Below are 22,738 nucleotides of genomic sequence, written 5' to 3' on the forward strand. Positions count from 1 at the left end.
ATAGAAATAAACAAAAAAATGAAATAAATTAAATTAATGTAAAAAAGTTGATTGTATGTATGATCCATACATACAATCAACTTTTTAAAATTATTTTTTGGAATAAAATAGCTATAAGAATGTATTGAAAAGAAACAATTAGTCAAACATTGTTTTTTCAGAATTTTGACTAATTGTTTCTTTTCAATACATTCTTATAGCTATTTTATTACAACATAACTTACACAGCAATAATCCCAACAATAATTACATTTTTTTAATCTTTTTTACTGTCTCTAACATTCCTGGTATTTTGTAGCTATTATTACAAACTATTTGTACAGTACCTAAGATGTTACAACAGCATTACAACAAGTATCTGTAATTATGAAACCATCCATCCTCATATCCCTTCATGCTTTTTTGATCGAGCTTTCTGGGGACCAATTGATTAAATATATGTCTCTGAGGGCGGGAATAGGGAAATTTATGATTTTTCGGAGGAGGGACTTCCTTCAGAGTTGTACTGGGATGGCAGGCAGCTGCTGGGCTGACACGTAACTGAAGTTAAAGGTGCTGTGGAGGAGGAGGCCTCGTCTGGGACTTAAAGTTTCCACTTTTTCCCCCCTTTAAGCTTCCTTTGAACTGCGTCGGGGGAAAAAAAGTTCACCTGTGCAAAAGAGGGGAAAAGGAAGACACACGAGAGGAGTCGTCAGCTGCGGGTTTTTTTTTTATTATTTCCTGCAGAGAGACGAGTTTAACGTGAAGTGAAGCGAAAATCTGAGCGGCTGCTTTTGAAGTCCCAGGGGCACGAAATAATGGAAACTCTGCGTAATATTCGCGTTTAAGTTGTTTGCTTTTTTATCTGCATAGAAATGCTCGTGGAGTGAGAGGGGAGGAGTTTTTTTTTTTTTTTTTTTTTTTTTCGTCTTTTTTTTTTTTTTCTCCAGTCTTCACGCAGGAGGTTAAAAAAAAAAAAAAAAAAAAAAAAGTTCCGGGGAGGGGGTCCGGGTCCAAACATGGGAAGCGGGGTTTGCTCCCGGAGGCAGCGGAGGATCTTCCAGTGTCTCCTGCTGGTCACCGTGGTCTGCGGGGTCATGTACGGGGGGATGATCTCCTATGAGTTGCACAAGCAGCTCAAGAGGACCGAGGCGACGGCGCTGAAGTACCAGCAGCACCAGGAGTCGCTCTCCGCACAGCTCCAAGGTAAACACAGTGACTGAAGGTTGATCAGGTGAGCTGGACTGAGCCTGAGGACTGGCAACCTTTTGATACATACTTGAGTATTGCATATGGTTTATTACTAACCACTGCTCCTTTAGCAGCTTGAAACATCCACATTTTAGTCAGTTTTCTTGTGTCATTAACCAAAATACACAGTGGGTGGATGCAGCATGCAATAGCAGGCACAGCTGGCTGTACAAATTTTGACAATTGTTTCTTTTCAATACATTCTTATAGCTATTTTATTCCAACATAACTTACACAGCAATAATTCTAACAATAATTTACATTTTCTTATCTTGTTAAATGTCTCTAACAGAACCTACATTTTATTGTTGTCGTGCTCGGTGTCAAACGCATAAACCTTTTGATACATACTTGAGTATTGCATATGGTTTATTACTAACCACTGCTCCCTTTAGCAGCTTGAAACATCCAAAGTTTAGTCAGTTTTCTTGTGTCATTAACCAAAATACACAGTGGGTGGATGCAGCATGCAATAGCAGGCACAGCTGAAAGTTTAAACTGTATCGAAATTTTGACTAATTGTTTCTTTTCAATACATTCTTATAGCTATTGTATTCCAACATAACTTACACAGCAATAATTCTAACAATAATTTACATTAATTTTTTTATCTTTTTAAATGTCTCTAAAAGAACCTACATTGTATGTATATATACATATATTATATTAAATGTCTCTAAAATAACCTACATTTTATTGTTGTCGTGCTCGGTGTCAAACGCATAAACCTTTTGATACATATATGTATATATACATACATGATTTATTACTAACCACTGCTCCATTTAGCAGCTTGAAACATCCAAAGTTTAGTCAGTTTTCTTGTGTCATTAACCAAAATAGACAGTGGGTGGATGCAGCATGCAATAGCAGGCACAGCTGAAAGTTTAAACTGTATCGAAATTTTGACTAATTGTTTCTTTTCAATACATTCTTATAGCTATTTTATTCCAACATAACTTACACAGCAATAATTCTAACAATAATTTACATTTTTTTATCTTTTTAAATGTCTCTAACAGAACCTACATTTTATTGTTGTCGTGCTCGGTGTCAAACGCATAAACCTTTTGATACATACTTGAGTATTGCATACGATTTATTACTAACCACTGCTCAGTTCGGCATCCCTTTAGCAGCTTGAAACATCCACATTTTAGTCAGTTTTCTTGTGTCATTAACCAAAATATACAGTGGGTGGATGCAGCATGCAATAGCAGGCACAGCTAAAAGTTTAAACTGTATCGAAACAAGAGATTATTTGTGTGTATGTGTGTGTTTCCTGCAAGAATGACTCCACTGAAACTCTCTGTCTACCATCCGACCTATCTGAAATGTAGCTATACTGTACAGCCAGGCAGTGATTTGCCGAGAGCCTGCCCTTGACCTCTGACCTTAGGTAACCTAATCCTGTGATTAACCCGGTTAAGGTCTGAGCAGATTGGGCTGGAGAGTTCGTTCGGCTGGTCCGTCTTTTGCGTGAGTCTGAAATTAGACCCCACACTACCTACAAGTGATGTTTACTGACTGACTGTAGGCCATGAAACACATGCCCACGCACATAAACACACACCTGGTTGTAGTGACTGTGTCCACATTCTGACCTCAACAGTATAGAGATTAGTATACCTTTTAAGTCATGAGGTCAGCCAGAACATCTGCTTCTGTCAGCCGGGGCCGAGGGAACAGAGGAGGAAAAGAGGGCCCAGTCACCTTGGTTTCAGTATTGGCTTATGTTTAAAACCAGTTTAGGGTTTAGCCAGCTGGGTGGGGCTCATCCTGATATTGTGTGGTGTCAGCATACTGAAGACAGTATTGTTTGCAACACTTTCAATTTTGCTGTCTTTTCTTAGCTCCCTGTCAACAGCATAGGCCATATGTTATGATGCCATGTTTATAACGGTATTGATGTAAACAAACCTATTATGCGGACTAAAACATTAATAACTCGGGGACTGATAACAGTTAGGGCTACAACTGACAGTTAATAACAAATAGAAAATAGTAATAGTATCGGTGTAATACCCAGTGCTGAAACATGACTGCTACAATATCCTTAAAACCCAAGTAGATGTCTTCAAGAAGCTTGTTTTGTCTGATCGACAGTCTGTAAGCCCAAAGTGATCAATTTAGTGTAACACAAGAATAAAAACAGCAAATCTTCACAACTGAAAAGCTACACGTTTGGAATGTTTATCATTTCTCCTTCATTTTTTTTATTATCAAACCAGATCAGGATACATTTTTCAATTGATCTACTATTTCAATTAATCAAATAATTGTTTTAGCTCTAGTTCCAGTTCCTGTGTTTTGAATTTGATGGAGGAGGAGACCAGTTTGTTTGAATTTGGACCAGAGTTTGTTCTCTACCTGCATCCTAAAAATCTGTTGACAGAGTACACTTATTAAATAACTTGACATTGACTACGGTAAAAACTACAAAGTTCACATTTGAAAATTGTTAATATTGTTAATAATGGACTAATGTGTTTGTAAAATAGGGACACATTCACATTCGTCGACCTACATACAGTATGTCTCTAGGCAGAACGTTTCTATGAAAACTTTTAGCTTCATGCGTGCCCTCACTCTACAAAAGAGTAAAGCAGGTTGTCCCCCAGTAACCTCCCATGTTTACTCCCTCTATATAAACACAGTCCTGACAGGATGTGAGGTTTTGTGTCATGCCATTATGCCATGAGTTTAAAATTAACAGCTGGGCGGAGAGCTCGCCCCTACATGGCTTCATCTATTCCGAACACGGTTTGTACCCACATCAGGAAGTCAAATAGTGGTGAAGATTTAAGGCCAGACTCTGGACCTGTTCATTTCATGCAGCCTTTGATCCACCTAACCTGTAGTCCTGAAGTTGCAACCTAGCACTTTTGCAGTAAATCTGCCTCCATAGCTTTTGTTGGTAGTGGTTAGGGCCTCCAAGTATGCAGCCATATATAAGAAATGTGTCATTTTAAACATGCTTCATCATGCTTCTTTATTGTTTTCATTTGTAAGACAAAGATAGTTGGGGAGGGGCGTCAGTTGTCCCACATTTAACAAATGAAAAGAACAAACTACCCAAAGTAAGGCATTTTACAGATCCCACCTCACATAAATATCTGTTTGCCTCGAGCTTAGCAGCTTCTTTTATTCAGTTTCAGGTCGACGTTATACGAATGGCTCCCATTTCATTTTTTTCTAAAAGCTGTGACAAAGCTGATGTATCCGGAGACAGAGTATATGACAGTATAACGTGACAATTTGATTGAAGTGGATCTTGCTTAGCTCTATTTACATCTCTCAACTTGTGCACCACACCCTTACTTTCATTGTGAAGCGATTCATCAGTCAGTCAATCACACCAGGCCCGGGCCACTTGATATCCATGGCTGACTGTTGGTTGCTGTTTTTTGTGTCCTATATTTAGAGGTGGGCCATAGCTTGGGGGGCTGCGAGCCAGCAGTATTGATTCGCTGTTGCCCACAGTTGTCGTTTAAAAGGATTAACTGCCACTTTGTGGTTTTACATGCACTCTGACAAAATGTGTCCCTGTGATTTAACAACAATTCAACCCTCCCCCCACACACACAGACACATTATTGTTCAAATTTAATTTGGAAAACATTACTTAAATGGAATAGTCTCGGCTGTCTCTAAATAAGTTTTGTAATAATTTTGTACATCACCAACATTGTTGTCGTCTCCTGTTGATTACAACGAGCGCTCTTCTCTCAACAGCTGGAATCTGTTGTTTTCATCCATGAGATACAATTAATACAATAGTTCTTTGAGTTACAGATGTACTTTCTCCCTGAAATTAACAGACCAGATTTTTGTTTTCTTTTTTGTAACAAAAAAGGAAGATTTAAGGTTTTGCTGTCTACGCTCTGAATATAAACCAGCAGCTCATTTGAATAATAAAACTAAATAACGTCTTTCTTTTTAGAATTTCTTAATAGGACTTTTGCAACATGTTTTGGTCTGGCGTTTAAAATGTCCAAACCTCTCCGCCCTTGAACCTTCGTCTGGAAGTCCATTATCTGGATGTCTCAAATCCTCAGTTTCTGTCTATTTTTGTGGAGGTGTGGGTTTACTGGGTGTAAGAGTACCTGTGTGGGTTATATTTACTAGTAGGAGGTAGAAAGAAAAGCCACAGGAATTACCATGAGAGAGGAAATTTGAAAGCCACGGTATGTTTAGGTTGGCAGCTTTTCGCAACTTTGCTCTGCCTGCTTCTCTGAGAGAAAGCTAAAAATAAACCCATTAGAAATATTATATATATATATATATATATATATATATATATATATATATTACAGTCATTTATACAGTTTGTACTGTTTATTGTAGTACATGTTTGAGCTGTAGTGCATTGAAAGCTTTGAGGTAAACTTACAGAAACACTTCCTTGAAAACATTATATTTTACTCAGAAAAAGATCTGCATTGTTAATATATACGTTTCACTTCTGTGACCTGATATGTGATCCTGGATCAGCTTGTGTGTTGTGGCCCACTGCAGGTCATGGCCTAGATGCAGAGGGGATTGACTTGTGTGAGTCAGATGTTGAAGCTGTTGAAGACAGTAGTCATTAGCGTGTACACAGCTCAGGTGTTCTGTGAGCTCTTTGATCACCCAGGCAAAGTATATACAGCATACATGAACCATTCATAAAACTCTGCGGGCATTACTGGAGTAAGTTAAGATCTGTACTGAGTGTACTGCACAAGGTTTGGAAAACACCACTGAAAAACAATCTTGCAGCCCATTTCCCTGTGTGATGGATAGGGTTTCACAGTGCACACCAACTTTGCCAAATCTAACCAGTCCGGTCTTCTCCACATCTAAACCAGTAAGCCAGTAAAGGTCACCACCAGAAAGAGCGCCCTTGTTCTCGCTCTGCCGATGCACTTTAACCAAACCTTAGGGGAAATGCTTCATCGGTCCAAGGGAGAGACCCTCAAACAAGAAATGTTCATTCCCATGCTCATTGAGGTTTGAACGAGATAAGGGTCGGTGTAAAGTGAATATGTGTGTCGGTGAGTGTTTGAAAGCTCTAGGGAATGTTGTTGCTTGTTTTTAGGAATAATAGTCTGTATTTCATTATAATTGTACTGACTGGAGGTCTCCAGCACCAGCAGGTGGTGATACAGATCTTTGTAGCTGAATATTTGTAGTTTTATCTGTAATATTGAGTTAAGCTGTGGCAAACAGATTGATTGAATAAGGTCATTTTGAGGTTATAGTTTGTGATGTTGTAATATTGCTTTAAAATTCAAAGAAGCCTAAACAAGAAATGAAAAAAACCCAAAATACATTGTATTTTTTGGACCGGTTTTTCATTTACTCTACTTTCTACTCACCTTCTCTTGATATGTTTAATAATTCAGATGCCCATTCAAATAACATTTTTTAAGACTGTAGCCTCTTTGTAGCTGTTGCCATGCTTGTCCATGTTGTCCCCTAGAGAGAGGGTGTGTCTGGAGTGGCCTGAACAGAGCTGAGCTAAGAACAACATGGCCTCATCTTTGGCACTTCTTACTGCTGAGAGGCTACAGAGCCTCTAATAAGTAGAATAAAACCTCCCTATTCTCATGTTTCTGAACGTCCGTCTGATCAGAGAGGTTTAAAGAAATGCATGCAGTCAGTTCATATCAAAAGAAATATTTTGGAATTTTGCTTGTTTAAAGTTTGTTTGAGTTGTAGCATTATACATCTTATTTGAAAAACGTATTTGTTGACAGTGAACAATGGTCTACGCAGAGTCCAGTGATGGCTCAATGATTACAGCATCAGGGTCATAGTCACAAAAATTATAATAGAACATTTTATTTCTAAAGCTTTTAGCACAGGCTCGATGTTGTAAGTGTTGACACCAGGATATTTCTTAATCGGCGCATGCAGGATTTCTGCACAAATAACAAGAATCACATTCTTTTTCTGAATTTAATTGTAGAAACATTGCAGACACACAGAATTTTACATCTGCTGGACGTATAACCAGAGAGGTTTGGGCATTATTTGGAGTTAAATCTCGGTATCATCTGCGTAACGATGAAATGAGACACCAGGTCTGCGTATGATGTGACTCAAGGGAAACATATGCAAGGGGAAAAAAATGTCATCATGTTGTCGGGGCTGAACAGTAGATACTTTTTTTTAGAAGATGTTGGACACAGGTCATCTTGAAATAGTTAAGGTCACAGCCTTAACTAAGGGAAATGTTAACCACATTGAGCAGATGAGGCATCCACATTACATCAGCTGGACTAAAGGAGGGTTTCACATGAAGCACAGTGTCCACTAGTTTGTCAACAGAGTGGCAGGAAATTACAATGAGGGTAACATAAGTGGACATCTACCTTTTAATTAGTCACTAGTTGAGTTAAGCTATTGAGATAATCAGCTTGAATGTATTTATTTGTTTCCTTTATGAGTTTTAGGTATCCTTAAGCTACCTTAATGCCAAGCCTGTGACTCATTCTCTCTCTTACAGTGTGTGTGTGTGTGTGTGTGTGTGTGTGTGTGTGTGTGTGTGTGTGTGTGTGTGTGTGTGTGTGTGTGTGTGTGTGTGTGTGTGTTTCCTTGACTGTGTCTTTCCTCTCAGTCTCTTCCGGTTTGTCGTTCTATCTTAACCCTATGAGTGCCTTCTCTGCCAGCTTTCTTCTGTTTCACTCTTGCGTTCCCACATTTTCTCTCCGGTCTTGCACTCTTTTACCCTTCTCCTTCATAGTTTTGTTATCCTTGTGGAATTATTACAACACAATTGTGTGTCTAACAGTTTATCCTGGAATATGTTGAGTTGGCACTCAGAAGGAAGAACAGCCACATCATCAGTTAGGCTGCCCAGCCCCCCAACCCGAGGCTGGAGAGTCACAGGGAACATGTAAGAAACTGCAGGAAGAGGTTTTCTTTTCAGATGGGAGAGGCAGAGGGTGACCCAAGACCACCACAGGGGATTAGTGCCAGAATAGGTTGTTCTTAACAATCAGAATAGATATTCTTTTAAACTGTGAATTTAGAGTTGGTCTTTATTTTCATTAAAAAGTTGTGCGATAATACATTTTTGGAACAAATTAACTGATGCATTACCAAAAGTTTATCACCAAAGCGTTGATTAGAGTTACTATAATCAGTCACTTGGCACATATCAAGGTTACAAAACAATTTTAACACTGTGTGAGAATACTGTTCATTATGTCTGTTAAAATGTGAGGATCGATTTGCAAATTTTGAGCTAGAACTAGCTTTTGTACATGTTTGATGATTGATTTTCTGTCATCACTACAAAGCATTTCCAATACAAAACAATAATAAAACAATGGTAAACTTGCAAATCAAGTGTAGTGACCTATTAAGGTGAGGTACTGTTATCTACTTTATACATTAAATATTTAGTAATGATTGAGGCAAATTATAGTTATATACAGTACCAGTCAAAAGTTTGGACACACCTTCTCATTCAATGGTTTTTCTTTATTTTTATTTTTATTTATTTCTACATTGTAGATTAATATTGAAGACATCCAAACTATGAAGGAACACATATGGAATTATGTGGTAAACAAACAAATGCTCAACAAACCAGAATATGTTTTATATTTTAGATTCTTCAAAGTAGTTGAATGAGAAGGTGTGTCCAAACTTTTGACTGGTACTGTATATGACCTGAAAGTCTTTGTATTATTTCTGCAACAACTTTTTAATTTACAGTGCATGCATGTGTACAAGAAAGGTTGTCTTCCATCAACCGTTGATCACAGGTGCTTGTGCAAGACAGAGCCGTGACATAAGCCTTTGCAGACTAGGTACAGAATAGAAAACATAATTGATTAGAATTAGTGTGTGTGTGTGTGCTAAGATGCAGTGTTTGGGGAGAGACGTCTTGCCTCAAGTTAAAATCGGCTCAATATGACTTAAAACCAAAACTAAGTTCAAATAAGCATCCACCAGGCACTGAAGCAGCCTGAACCAAACTAGTAGTATTTGTAAATACCTTTTGACCGACGGCCTCGTGAGGAATACCACAGCTTTCTGCCGATGGAGGAGCTGTCATGTACTGAGATCACAGTGTGGTTGAATAAATATCACACCTGCCTCTCATATCAAGCATAAAATGCACATCCTATTTTCTGTCCACCTCTCTAAATGAAATGAGTAAGTTTGTGATTTGTGCATTCGTTTTGTGCAGTGCAAATATTTGTGTTACAGCTCTGTTTGTTAAGCTGTTCAAACGAAACACTAAACTTTGGGGTTTTTCTCTCTCTCCATCTCCTTCCCTCTATTTCTCCCCTCTCTCCCCCTCTGTTTTGATATGTTCAGTGGTGTACGAGCATCGCTCCAGGTTAGAGAAGTCTCTTCAGAAGGAGAGGTTAGAGCACAAAAAGGCCAAAGAAGGTGAGAAAAATAACACCTACATTCAATTCTGACTCTTGAGGTATATCTCCGTTGAAAGGAGCTTTGCAAAATTCATATCTCATTCTGAGACTGCGTATCATTTGGTAGAATGAATATTAGACTACAGTTAAGTATACTATGGTTCATAGAATCTTTGATGAGATTATTATTATAAATGCTAAATAAATGTAATATGCAAATGTATTATATTGTGATTAATGTAATACACGTTTTTAAAAACTGTAAGGGTCATTCTTACTTATTTACCCACCTTAAACATTTTAAAAACACCATCTGCAGCAGCTGAGCTGTGTAGAAGTATAAAACTATGGAAGAATATAATAATGTCTACTGTAAGAGGGCCAGTGTGACAGTGTGTCATATTTGTGAATGAACTGAAGTATTAATGCAATGAAATGGTTGTCATCATAGTCTCATACTTTTTCTTTTTACATCAAAAGCATTTTCAAGTTAATGAATTTCCATCTTGTTAAAAAAACAAAGATAAGATTGACCTTTGCTGTTTCTGTTTTCTAGATTATCTGGTTTATAAACTTGATGCACAGCAGTCACTTAACAAGGAGAAGGTATGTTTCCACACAGTTATCACTTCTGCTATGACCAAGTATCATCAAATATCTTTGAACTTTCTTTTGTAGACTTTTATTTTGTGTCTCTTGTCACCCGTACTCCACGGTTTTATGTCTTCTTGCATTGCTTTGTTACATCCTGCCGCTACATTTGCCACTATCAGCTATAATTCACCTCTTCAACCATTATCTGTTGAGACAGTACCAGCAAGCCTGAAAAACAAAGTCACTAGTTTCCGTTTTTCTCAATAACTGCTGAAGTAAGAACGTTTTTCATTACTTTTGTTTTTTTATGCTCAAACAGCAAGACTCCGGCAGCAGATTCAATTCTCTACAAGTGCAACATCAGATGCTAAAGGTATAAATAGTTAAAATCCCCTTAAACGCAATCACATTCTTAATTCTTGATTTAACCTTCTTTCTTTCTGTCAGTACATACCCTCTCTCCTACTTTACCAAACTACATCCTTCCTATCTTTGAGTTAAAGTGTATGTGTTGGGCGGGAGAGTTTCCCTTCTGCTTTGATGAATGTATGTTTTATATTTTATCATATGATGACATGAGTCTTCTTTCTCTGTCAGAACCAGCACGAAGACCTGAAGAAGCAGTTTTACGATCTGCAGGAGCAGCACCAAGTCCAAGGCGAAGACCACAACCGGCTGCTGGATGAACACAAAGAGCACTACGAGAAAGTCCAGCAAGTCAAAGAGTCGGAAATCACCCATCTCAAAGGTACAGATGGTCACACATAGAAATGTTGCTGTATTTTAACACCAATACATACAATAGAAGCAATGCAGTGGAGCTTTTTGTAGTGGCGTCATCATTCCATAAGATTCTGACTTTGTCCTCATTTTGACTTATAAAATACTGCGTGTTTGAAATAGTATACGTGCTTTATTTGCAGACTTTTAGATCTACTCTACAAATAAATGTTTTGTAGTATTAAACCTTTCAGTGGGAATTTACATTTGTTCTTGGGATTGTTTCTTTCAGGGTGCTTATTTTTACAGTTAGTGTTTTATTGTGCCTACTTTTTCTAAATTGTAAGGTTTTGATACAACTGGTCTTTTATCACTGGAACCTTGTAAACTTGATACCTTCGACCAGGGACTACTGATGAAAATTAGATTTTAGCTTTATCTGGTACAATATATGTATTGTGCATTGTCCCTGCTAAATATATTAACAATAACAATATATATTTTTTATATAAACAAAGTTAAACCTGTCCTCTGCTTCAAGCATTTAAAACTAAATTAGCATATTGATATAATGCAGGAATATTAACTGACAAAGAGGAACCAGGGTTGCTAACATGAGTTATAGAAATAACAAAAAACAACAACGTAAAAAAACATAAGTGGTACTTATTATTAATGCAAATGTGTTGAAGTAGAATATTGTACTTATTTCATGTGTTTCCTGTTCAGATGCATGCATTACATTAACGTGTTTTTGCTGTTTGTGATGGCAGATAATGTATATAACCTGAGAGAGGAAAATAAACAGCTGAGGAAAGCCCACCATGACATTCACACACAGCTACAGGATGCTCAGGTAAGACTAAACCTGTTCTATTATATATCTGCTATATCTTTCATACGTGTCATACAATGTGTGCTATCTGTGCTCTGAAATTGAAGAAATAAAGTTCATTCAAATGTGCCAGATCTTACATTTATCTTTAAATTAAATATTTTGAGCAATTAAATGAAAACCGTACATAAAGTTTAATGGCTATTTCAAGCTTTTTGGTTGCACTTGTGTGTCCAGGTTCAGCATCAGAACCTGAAGGAATCCCACAACCAGCTCGCACTGACACTGGAAGACCACAAGAGTGCGCTGGCTGCAGCTCAGGTAGGAGGGCCGTGGTAGCGACGCAGTCTCATTGTTTATTCCAGTCACAGAATACAACAGTTGATTGATGCTGAATTGCTGCATTGCAAGTATTTTGCTCATGTGGTATTCTTCCCATCAAGTGTTGCAAATGTAATTGCCTGGAGTAATCAAAGGCTCTCGGGGGAGATTTTGACGTATAGAAAGGCTGGAGAGTTGCATTTTAATTTGTCATGTGAATGGGTGTTGTGTGTGTTTAGCATGTTAGCAGTGACGCTACAGAGACAAGGGCGGTGTTAATGGAGCCAGGTGAGGGGGGAGTCTCTGTTACTGCTGTACAGTTTGTCAATAATCTGAAAGAGCCGACGAAAGACAAGGTCGTACTCAAAAGCTGAAGAGCAAATCCTGATCTGCATTCCTCTCAGCTTTACTTTAACCTTTTCCTTCAACCTTCTTCATGAAGCATGAATTGTTTATTGCAGCGGACTGTGCACTCCCCCAGGAGAGAAGAAAAAAAGATGCCCGTTTTTGTTTTTTGGGGTAATTAGATCAGATGTTTACTGTTTCTCCCCAAGACTGACCTTTGAAATGCCTGAGTGGTTTATTGAATATACAGTGCTCTGCTCATTTGTTTGAAATGCTTTCCTCCTCTCCGTCTGCATTAATGGGTACTCACTCACTGCCTCCTCTTTTCCTCTCTCTCTCTTTTTCTGTCTGTCTGCATTGGCTAATTTATTCTAAAGCCTGTCCTGCTTTCCATCAGTGTGTCTGGTTGGACAGGCACACACACACACACACTCTCACACACACACTCAACTCTTTCTGTCACTCCGGGGGGGTTGGTTTAGTCAGGGCTGTCAGAGCAGTACATCCAAAGCAGGTTCCAGCCAATCAGGCAGAAAGATATAATGGAGGGAGTGGAGCGAGATAAAGAGAGAGGGGAGGAATTTAGAAATACTTTTTTCAAATGTAACCCCTCTGGCCTGGTTCTAAAGTGTAAAGTGTATAAAGGATGGTGTCTTTTAATGGTACAATGGTCTGAACTAGAATAAATGTCTGCATCGCTACAGGGAATCATGTAATGATATGTATAAAAAAAAAAAAATGTAGGTGGCTAAACAGTTAGTTTCTGAATATTGACTGTATATAACCTACATGTGTGATAGGGGTATCTGCTTTCCATACATTGTATATTTTTTTCATCTGACCCATTCACATTTAAGGGTACTTGGTACTGATTGAATTATACAGCTCTTTTTGGAGAGCTTTTTGGATGCGCGTACCTTTATCCTTTGACTGACTGAAATCTGTTTGTAACCCAGAGGATTTAAATCAGTCAAGTTTTAAATCCAGGAAGTCCCAAAAGATGGCCATTTAATAAATCATCAGATTAATGGTCTTGTTTGCTTTTTGTTTTGCTACAATAAGATATTTACGATATTTAAGATAAATGCTTTGTAACATTTTAATTTAGCTACTTTGAGATTGTATTTAATTCAGGCTAAATCTTAGGACAGCTTGTGTTATAATAACATTGACAGTTCCACAGCTCGGCTTCTATTTAAATGGGAATCAATAGTGTTGTAGAAAAGCATGTTCAACGTTGGGTACTATAACTGAAGTGTCATATTGCCACTAGTATTGAAAAATGCCTAGAGGTTCACACAATTCAGGATTTTTGGAATACTGAGAATCAAGCAGCATCACACAATTTTCCCAGGATCCTCACTCCTGTGCACCTGTACATGTTGTTCCCTTTAGGCGCAGGTGGGTGAATACAAGCAGCTGAGGGAGTCCCTGAACAGGGTGCCAAATGTGAGACGGCCTGAACAAAACGCTGCCCCCCAGCAGCTACAAGCCGCTGCCATAGCACCCGAGCCCCATATTCATGAAGACCAACAGGCCACAATACTGGAACAGCCACATGAAGGGGCGCATGCCCAGCAGGGTGATCCCCAGGTTCACCAGGACACTGATTCCAGGGTAATGAGGGATACTATTTGATACTGTTATTGTCAAGACAAAAGGCATATTGTAAGTAAAAAAACACACAAATCTGATTTTTGATTCTCTTGTTGCATTTTCTTCAGTCGGACCATCAAGAGGAGGAGAGGCATCCACAGTCCGAGATCAAGTCCCACCCCACCGTGTCCCAGCACACTTTGTCAGACAAAGAGGAGGACGGAGATGGAGAGGCTGAGAGGAAGAGGGAGCTGGCAGAGGAGGAGATGGCTCAAGCAGGACAGCCTCAGAAGCTGGAGGAGGATCCGGACCAACCACAGGAGGAGCAGCAGGACGAGGAGGAGGAGCCAGAAAAGGAACAGCCGGACGAGAACGCCCTGGACCGACAGAGACGGCAGCCACAACCGGTTAGAACTGGTTCAGACTACTCAGTTTTAACAAAACAGGGTTAAAAACAGGCCTTAAATTGGCTTTAATTTTCTATGTCTCAGTTACTAATTCCAAGTGACTTGTATACATGTAGTGTACTTATTTGAGCAACACAACAAACCTTGTAATCATAAATTAGTCCCGTGTGTCCTTGTCATATCAGGGACACAGCTACTGCTCAAATTTAAGTGCTAATCATTTAGCTTAAATCCCAGAGGAACTTAGATAAATTACAACCTTTCCTCAGTATTTACTTCTTTGATTAATGACAGCTTGCTCATTACGAGTTGTGTTCGTGTTTTAAGCTGTCGTTTCCATCTACTAAACTTCCCCAAAGGATGAATTATATCTTTCCTCCACGTTTATGTCTCAAATTAGCAACATCTCTGTGTGTTTGATTTGCTCAGATTTGTTTCCCCCTTGCTCTACATGTTTGTCGTTTTACATCTATTTGTCTTCTCAAAAGGGCCTCCATCCGGAGCAGCAGGAGGCACACGCCCAGGTGGAACGTGTGAAGTCGGCCTACGAGCAGCAGAAGGAGCAGCAGCGTCTGGAGGCTCAGAGGGCGGAGGAGCACAGGCAGATCCAGATGCGACAGGAGGCCCTGAAGGTCCAGAGAGACAAGGTGCTGAAGGAGAGGGAGCAGAGGCTGAAGCAGGAACAGGAGAGAGAGCAGCAGCAGAACAGGGAGGCCGACCGACGGGAGCAGATGCTGAAAGAGGATCACCAAAGGTCAGATTTCAAATCAGAGCTGGAATCGGATGAAATGGTACAGAAGGAGTTTGTTTGAATTACAGAAAATGTACTTTGTAGTTAAAACTCAGAGGCATCAAGCAAAGCAGATTCTTGTTTCATGTGTCCAGGTTTAAGGATATCTACCTCTGACACTTCTTTTGTTAAGCCAATACAACTGAGTTAAATGCAATTTCATTTGTCGTCTTTAATTCATTTAAAATTTTGCTTTTCAAGTATTAACTTGAGAAGAAGAAGGTGAAATGAACTGTCCCAAACCGGGTGTGTCTTCAGTCTTGATGCTACATCAGCTCAAAGGCCGCATGGAGTTAGAAAATCAGCAGCTCAGTCAACCATGGCTGTCGGACATTTTCGTAATTAACTTTTTCTTTAAACAAAAATGTCAAAAGGAACACTAAATGAGACTTACATTTGCCACTCGTCAAAGTAATTATTCTCTGATCCTGGCAGTAACACACCCATCCACAATCAAGGAGGAAACATTTGACGCTCCGATTACATTTTTAACAAAGACGAAAGGGAAATCTCTACGCCGGGGGTCTCAATATGCGTGAACATGTGTCTATGTATGTGCAAACTGGAACAGTTCTACCACACAAATGATGAACAGTATCTTCTACAGATAAATACGAATCAATTATTCAAAAGATGGCTGCCCAAAAAAATAAAAAGTTCCATCGTATGCAGTATATGTTTAAGCACTCTGTAGTAAAGATGTATATTTCTCATTGTTAATATATATTTAGTTTTGATGTGGCTCATAGTGCCTTAGTTTTTTCTGACTGCCCTTTTCTGTAATTGCTGTCATTAGGAAAAGGACAGATTATGAAAATATCGACAATGATATCGTTCAAGGAGAAGAGGACCGCCACACTGACGATGAAGAAGGTGAGACAGGAACACAAGATACTTTAGAATGTTTAGCATTACTGTGCATCATGTTAGCAATATAAAATACATTATTTCTGAATGAATGTTTCTCACTGTATGACGGTATGAGAAGAGTTGACATCGGATATGTTTGTGTTTGTAAACAGACGCTCACATGATGCATGAGGACGAGGAGAATCAGGAGGCGGATCACAGAGTGCCATCACGGCGGCAGGTGACTGTCTTCCCATCCGTCCCGCTCACAGCCATCTGTCAACAAACGTGTCCTCATCGTCAGACTATCCTTTCAGCTCACTCCGTCACTTAACATTCACACCAGTGTATCATGTGTCATACGCCCATTCAGCCATCCATCCATCCATCTGCTAATCGATTCTTTCATCCGCCCCCCTGCTGGCATGTTCATCTCAACCTCTAGACATCTTCCACTTGTCAGTCAAGCCAGTGATCTGTTAAAGCTTCTGAATACCAACAAGGCAATGAATGCATCATTAGAGAGCACCAACTATCAGTTTTATCTACCAACATACAGCACCAGTCAAAAGTGTGGACACACCTTCTCATTCAACTACTTTGAAGAATCTAAAATATAAAACATATTCTGGTTTGTTGAGCATTTGTTTGTTTACCACATAATTCCATATGTGTTCCTTCATAGTTTGGATGTCTTCAATATTAATCTACAATGTAGAAAAAAATAAAAATAAAGAAAAACCATTGAATGAGAAGGTGTGTCCAAACTTTTGACTGGTACTGTATTCAGTTATAAATCCTCCACTTTACTGTTTCATTGCATGCATTTTATCATAACTCTTGCACCATCTTATGCAAATATTAACCCATTAATACCAAATATTATGGTACCTCTTCTTTACATTCATCAACTCTCTTTTTTTCTGTAGGGGGCTGCAGTCGGTGATGTGGACCCTGAGGACGACCCCAACAACCAGGGGGAGGACGAGTTTGAGGAGGCTGAGGACGATCATCGGCAGCGCAGGGTTGCACATGAGGAGGAGGTGGTGGAGGAGGAAGAGGAGCCGGCAGCACCAGCCCAGCAGAAAGACACACGCTCAGGTCCACAACAACCTGCTGGGGAGGAAGATCTGGTGGTGAGTAAGGGGCCGGAGGAGAAACGAGAGTTTGAGATCCGGAGACGGATGGGGGAAAAGAAGAAACCAAAGCATCCACAGCAGGAAAATAAATAATCTTTAAGTAGTGCTTAAGCTTGTGTACGTGTGATTTATGTGTGTTCAGATGGCTGGAAACCCAGATCAACAGGAAGACACAATAGATGACCAGTACCAGGAGGGAGTAGAGGACGATGTATGTAACACTCTGTACATTTTGAGTAAAGTAATGGAAGAGTTATGAGGGAGCAAAAGGGAAAGCAGGAACAAGACACAACATTTGTTTTTAGAGTTTGTGTGTAATTCTTTCTTGTCGTTGTTGGTGTCCTGAAGGCCCAGGAGGACATGGCTGGTGGACAGAAGAGAGAGGAGGAGGTGGAGGAGGAAGGAGAGGATCCATATAACGAGGAGAACATAGAACAGGTGGGTTATTCTTCAGGGAACCGGAGTCCAATCAATGTGTTTTATTCCCTCAACCCAAACTGGTTATGGTTTTAAAGCTTATTGACAGTTACATTCAGTAGAATCAGTAGAAGAACCCAAGTGTTACCAATTATAATTATAAAAAGAAACATTTCCCCAGAATAATTGGATATATATATTTATTCCCAAGGACTTTTCATCAGTTCCTGAGTAACAATTAAAGCATAAAGCACCTGTTGTACACGGTACAATGTTTTGGTACCAAATCAGGAACGTTATATTTAAAACGGTGACGTATTTACTGTAGTGGCTACACCGGGATGAAGATGTGTGTGTGTGCTTGACTGTGTGATGTCCCTGTAACGTGAACCTTGCATGTGCACGTCCTGGTAAATGAGGGAGATCAGGTGTTGAGTCTGTTGGGGTGTCGGGTCACCGCCCTGGATGGGTTTATTCAATTTGTCCTGAGAGGAAATCTGTTTGAATGGAAAAGATCACACACATTTCATAACTGATGACACAAGTTCATGTCATATATTTCCCTTACTTGACATTTTTTTACAATTTCTTTTTATATTTACATGATAAAATGGGTTGTTCTTGATATTTCTTAGAAATCATTTTAAGGAGTGATCTTATTTCCAGTTTTTAGTAATATACAACAATAATGACAATCAGCAGCCAACCTAACTGATGTGTTGTTGAACAAGACATTTGATTCCATACATGTTCTGTAACCCTGACCTCCTTGGAGAGTGACATTCATTTATTTATACTCCCTAGTTTTTCGATAGAAACACTGTTATGTCCTCAGTCCACTCCCTTCTTTGACTGACTGGTGTTTCATACTCATGACTGAACGTACTTATGTTTCTCTGTCATTTGAGCTCAGTAGAGCTTTCACTTCATTCAGCGTCATTCATCCACTGCTGCACAGTTTGTCTGGCAGAGCTGTATCTCTTGAACCCTTTGCACAAGAGTCACCGCTTCCATTCATTCATTCCCATGTGCTCCAATTTTATAGACAGATTGTCAGGAGAAACACCATTTCCCCCCCGTCACAGACTTGCAAAGCATAGATTCAATGGGGATTGAACTCTTATCATGTTTTTGCATATTTTTGTCAATAGTATAGAAAAGTTATTTTTGTAATGCCTGCCTGGTTATCTCTACTCCTAAACGGTGACATTACATGAAATCTGAAATGAGTTTGGAAGGCCACTGTCCATGTAAAAACAGTACAAGACTTAGAAGTTAACATGAATTAAACTATTTGGATTTCCACTGAATGTTGAATTGTCATCATGATGACCTGTAGATGTCTGAAATGATCATCTCTGCTCACAAGATTGCATATGATGGCCATTAAATAGTCTTGCTGTGTGCTTGTGATTTGCTCCAGGATGACGTAAAAACCCAGGAGGGACCGAGACAGGAGTGGGATCACAGAAAACAGGCCCAGAATAACGAGGAAGAGAATTACGAAGACGAAGAGGAGGATGTAGAGGAGGACATGGCCGGTCGAGAGAAAGGAACCAATCGGAGGGCGGAGATGTAAGACGGACGCAGACTACGACCAGTTGCTGTGCCTTTTTTTTCGGCTTCCCATAGAGCCTGTCAGGTCTTTCTTTTTCCTGTTTCCCAAAGGAATAAAACCATCCATGCATTCACAATTCCAATTAGGAAAATTGGGATGTTACGCCTGGAAGATGGGATGCCATTGCGAACACTGTGGGGATGGAACTGAGCATCTTTCACTGTGGAAATGGACAGAATTTGTCGGGCGGAAATCGGATGTATACTGTATATTTTTTTTATTCACTTACTTCTCTGTCTGCCTGATTGCCTGCCTGGTTCTGTTTTTTTTTTTTAAGAGCAGACAGGCAGAGAATGTATTTCTACCATGTGCTGTCTTTGAGTATGTGTAAAGAAAGCAAAGATAAATTATGTTATTCTGATGTCTTCATGTTCAGGCCTTTATATGTATTTTTAATGCAAACAGTTGTATACTTTATAGAGCTCAAGTTTTAATCTTGCATTCCAATTGATCAAGTCGTTTTCTGTTATTTATTGTTGATTGTAACAATTCTGACAATCATAAAAAGAAAAAGGTGCAACATTTCTTTTTTTTTTTGTATTTTCCCTGACTGATGTAGTTTGATGTACTGATGTGTCATAGAAGCTTTTACCAACACAGATACACAGGAGTATTTTCACTGGATATTGCCGGTCAAAAAGACATTTCTGGTGAAGCCGTTGCGTGCTGAAAGTGTCACACTGACATGTGCCTTTCCATTCTTGGAAACCTCTTCTAGGAGCTTGGTAATTTTATATTTGAAAAAAAAACTTTTCAATAGGACAAGAGAGATAAGGGTATGCATATTCGTGCTGAGCCTCTTGCATAGTTGTTTCAGCCTTAAACAGAGGGCTAGTTCATGTCGACTGCTGGTGTGAATTCAATTCACAAACCTAATGCAATTTACTGAAAAACTGCTTTAGTCTACTGTACAATGTATAGTAAAACAAATGCTGACAATTTGTACATTTTCCCACCAGTTATATTTGATACAAAAAGTGGGATTTTGTATGTATTGAACCATGTGTGACACATGAAAGGTGTGTGTGGAATAAAGATGTCAAAGGATTGTTGTCTGACACAATTTAAAGTTGGAGGCTGAACGGGGAAAACTACCTGAAGATACTAGCCCATGAGATGAATACTAATACATCAAAGTATTAGGTAGGTGTTACTCAAACCTTAAAGTTCATTTTAGGATATTAACTACCATTTTCTTTATTGAATGATTGTGTACCATTATTATTATATTCCTTTTTCCTTTATTGATCCCCATGGGGGAAATTCAAGTGTTGCAGCAGCTCAACTACACAGAAACAGATAATAAATACACATATTATACAATAAAATAAAAATAGAATAAAATAAAAAATAAGAATACAAATAAAAAATGTACAGTATATCCACATGGGGGGGGGGGGGGGGGCTGGTCAGCATGATGACAGACTGTGGTCTCCGCTGTTGTTGTACAGTCTGATGGCAGTGGGCACAAATGAGCGTCTGAAGCGCTCCGTCCTGCTCTTTGGTAGAATCAGCCGATGGCTGAAAGAGCTGCCCAGCTGCCACAGTTCCTCATGGAGAGGGTGAGAGGGATTGTCCAGGATGGCTCCGAGTTTGGCCTTCATCCTCCTCTCACCCACTGACTCCAGACTGTCCAGCTCCAGACCCACCACAGAGCTGGCTTTCCTCACCAGCTTGTTGAGCTTGTTGGCATCTCCAGTCCTGATGCCACCACCCCAGCACACCACAGCAAAGAAGAGGGCGCTGGCTACCACAGACTGGTAGAATGCCTTGAGCAGTTTATTGCACACATTGAAGGACCTCAGCCTCCTCAGGAAGCAGAGCTTTCCTCAGTGTGGTCTATTTTAACACATAGACTAGTTTTTTACACCTGTCCACGCGGCCTGAGGGGGAAAAGAACTTGTCAGGGATGAGCAACATAATGTGACACTTTGCTGAGAACACGGGGCTGAAGAGAAACACTGGAGGCAGGATGAGTAAGGCAGTATGTGAGAATATATTTAGTTTAGACGGGCTCTAAAATTAACAGCAAGTTGGACCGATGGTGTTGGTGGCTCTTTGCTTGATTTTGCTTTCATGCAATAAAGCAGAGAGCATGTCATTTTTCAATAAATGTAGGTATATTATTATCATTTATTGTCAGCCATGATAAAAAAAAGTCCAAAACCTATAGAAATGTAAGCTGCTTCGTAGAAAAATGTAGATTCTGCATTCCTGGCAATCTTCACTCCAGCAAAATAAATATGTATGAATCAGGTGTTTCTGCCAAGTGTTGAAAAGTTTATAAAGCACAGTAAAAGTTACCACTGTGGGACTAACATGTGGCCATCACAAACCTGATAATATTTTCCATCAAAATCAAGGAAAAGTAATTGGAGGGAGAAAAGAACACAATTTAATAACCATTTAATAGTTACTTAAAACCCTGCTGCTCCATGTAAAGAGGATTATCTGGGTATATATATTATATTAAATGGACTATTTTGACAATGAATTCATTAGTGTGTGTGTGTGTATATATATATGTGTATATATACATACACTTATTTTATAGTTTGGTTCTGTTGTTGGTTTTTTTTAACATTTCAAAATACTCTTTGGTTAAAATTTTTGCTTTACAATACAATTTTGTCTCACAAATTTACAAATATTTTGCCCCATTTGTCCTCCATACTCTGGTTCAGTTTGCTAGTCTTGACTTGCATCGAGCACATGACTTTTCTTGAGCTGTGTTCAATTCCACTGTCAAGTTGATCTTAACACAGAGACAAGATGATCATGAATATGTATCAAGCAGAAGGGGGAAAAGAAAAATCCTGAATATTAATTGCTGAGTTTACACTTCATGGGCGCAATGTTGGTCACGTCTTCACTGCAGGCCACCACTGCTCCTAAGTATAAACCCTCTCCACTCCTGTTCCTTACCCTCTGTGCTTGAGAGTCGCGAGGTGAGAAGGCTGTGTGTGAGCTCGCCCACACGGGAAATGAACCGACAAATCAGGATGAAATGAAAATCAAACGAGAGGCGGTTGACTGAGAGAGGCAATTACCTCTAATAAACAACATTTGTCCCTGGCACACAGTCTCAATCAAATCATCCCTTCTCCTCTGCAGCCTCCGTTTCTGCTCTGCATCTCACTTCCTGTCATCGCCCCAGTGCTTTCTCTCCATTTCCCTCCCTCTCTCTGCCTCTCACCGTGTCTTTTCTCTTTTCTTTTTTCTCTTTCTCTCCCCCTTGCCTCTTTTTAGTTTTTTTTTTTTCTTCCTGTCATCATCCCTCTGCTATTGTGAGATTGTTGATCTCCCCAGAGGGACTGTGGGATGCTGGAGGACTACGAGAGTAACAGGTGTCTCATTACTGTGCTAATAGCAGGCCACCGGGAGACGCACACACACACACACACACACACACACACACACACACACACACACACACACACACACACACACACACACACACACACACACACACACACACACACATTGTTTTAGAGTGACAAGC

General features: G+C 39.5%; 1 protein-coding gene across 2 annotated transcripts; it reads left to right on the plus strand.

The window, feature by feature from the left end:
• Positions 1-982: 982 nt before the first annotated feature.
• On the plus strand, positions 983-20,277 carry golim4a (golgi integral membrane protein 4a). 2 transcript variants are annotated; one of them, XM_054597330.1, is made up of 16 exons: positions 983-1,185; positions 9,550-9,624; positions 10,162-10,211; positions 10,519-10,572; positions 10,797-10,947; positions 11,693-11,775; positions 11,992-12,075; positions 13,816-14,037; positions 14,145-14,423; positions 14,912-15,177; positions 16,010-16,086; positions 16,236-16,303; positions 16,992-17,198; positions 17,344-17,412; positions 17,550-17,639; positions 19,042-20,277. In XM_054597330.1, the coding sequence occupies exons 1-16, from the start codon at positions 999-1,001 to the stop codon at positions 19,195-19,197; spliced, it is 2,118 nt and encodes a 705-aa protein (XP_054453305.1). In that variant the 5' UTR covers positions 983-998; the 3' UTR covers positions 19,198-20,277. The 2 variants fall into 2 exon arrangements, with proteins under 2 accessions (XP_054453305.1, XP_054453315.1); XM_054597340.1 differs by lacking the exon at positions 10,519-10,572.
• Positions 20,278-22,738: the final 2,461 nt, after the last annotated feature.

The sequence above is a fragment of the Anoplopoma fimbria genome, chromosome 1 (assembly GCF_027596085.1).
Source record: "Anoplopoma fimbria isolate UVic2021 breed Golden Eagle Sablefish chromosome 1, Afim_UVic_2022, whole genome shotgun sequence".
NCBI classification, from domain to species: Eukaryota; Metazoa; Chordata; class Actinopteri; order Perciformes; family Anoplopomatidae; genus Anoplopoma; species Anoplopoma fimbria.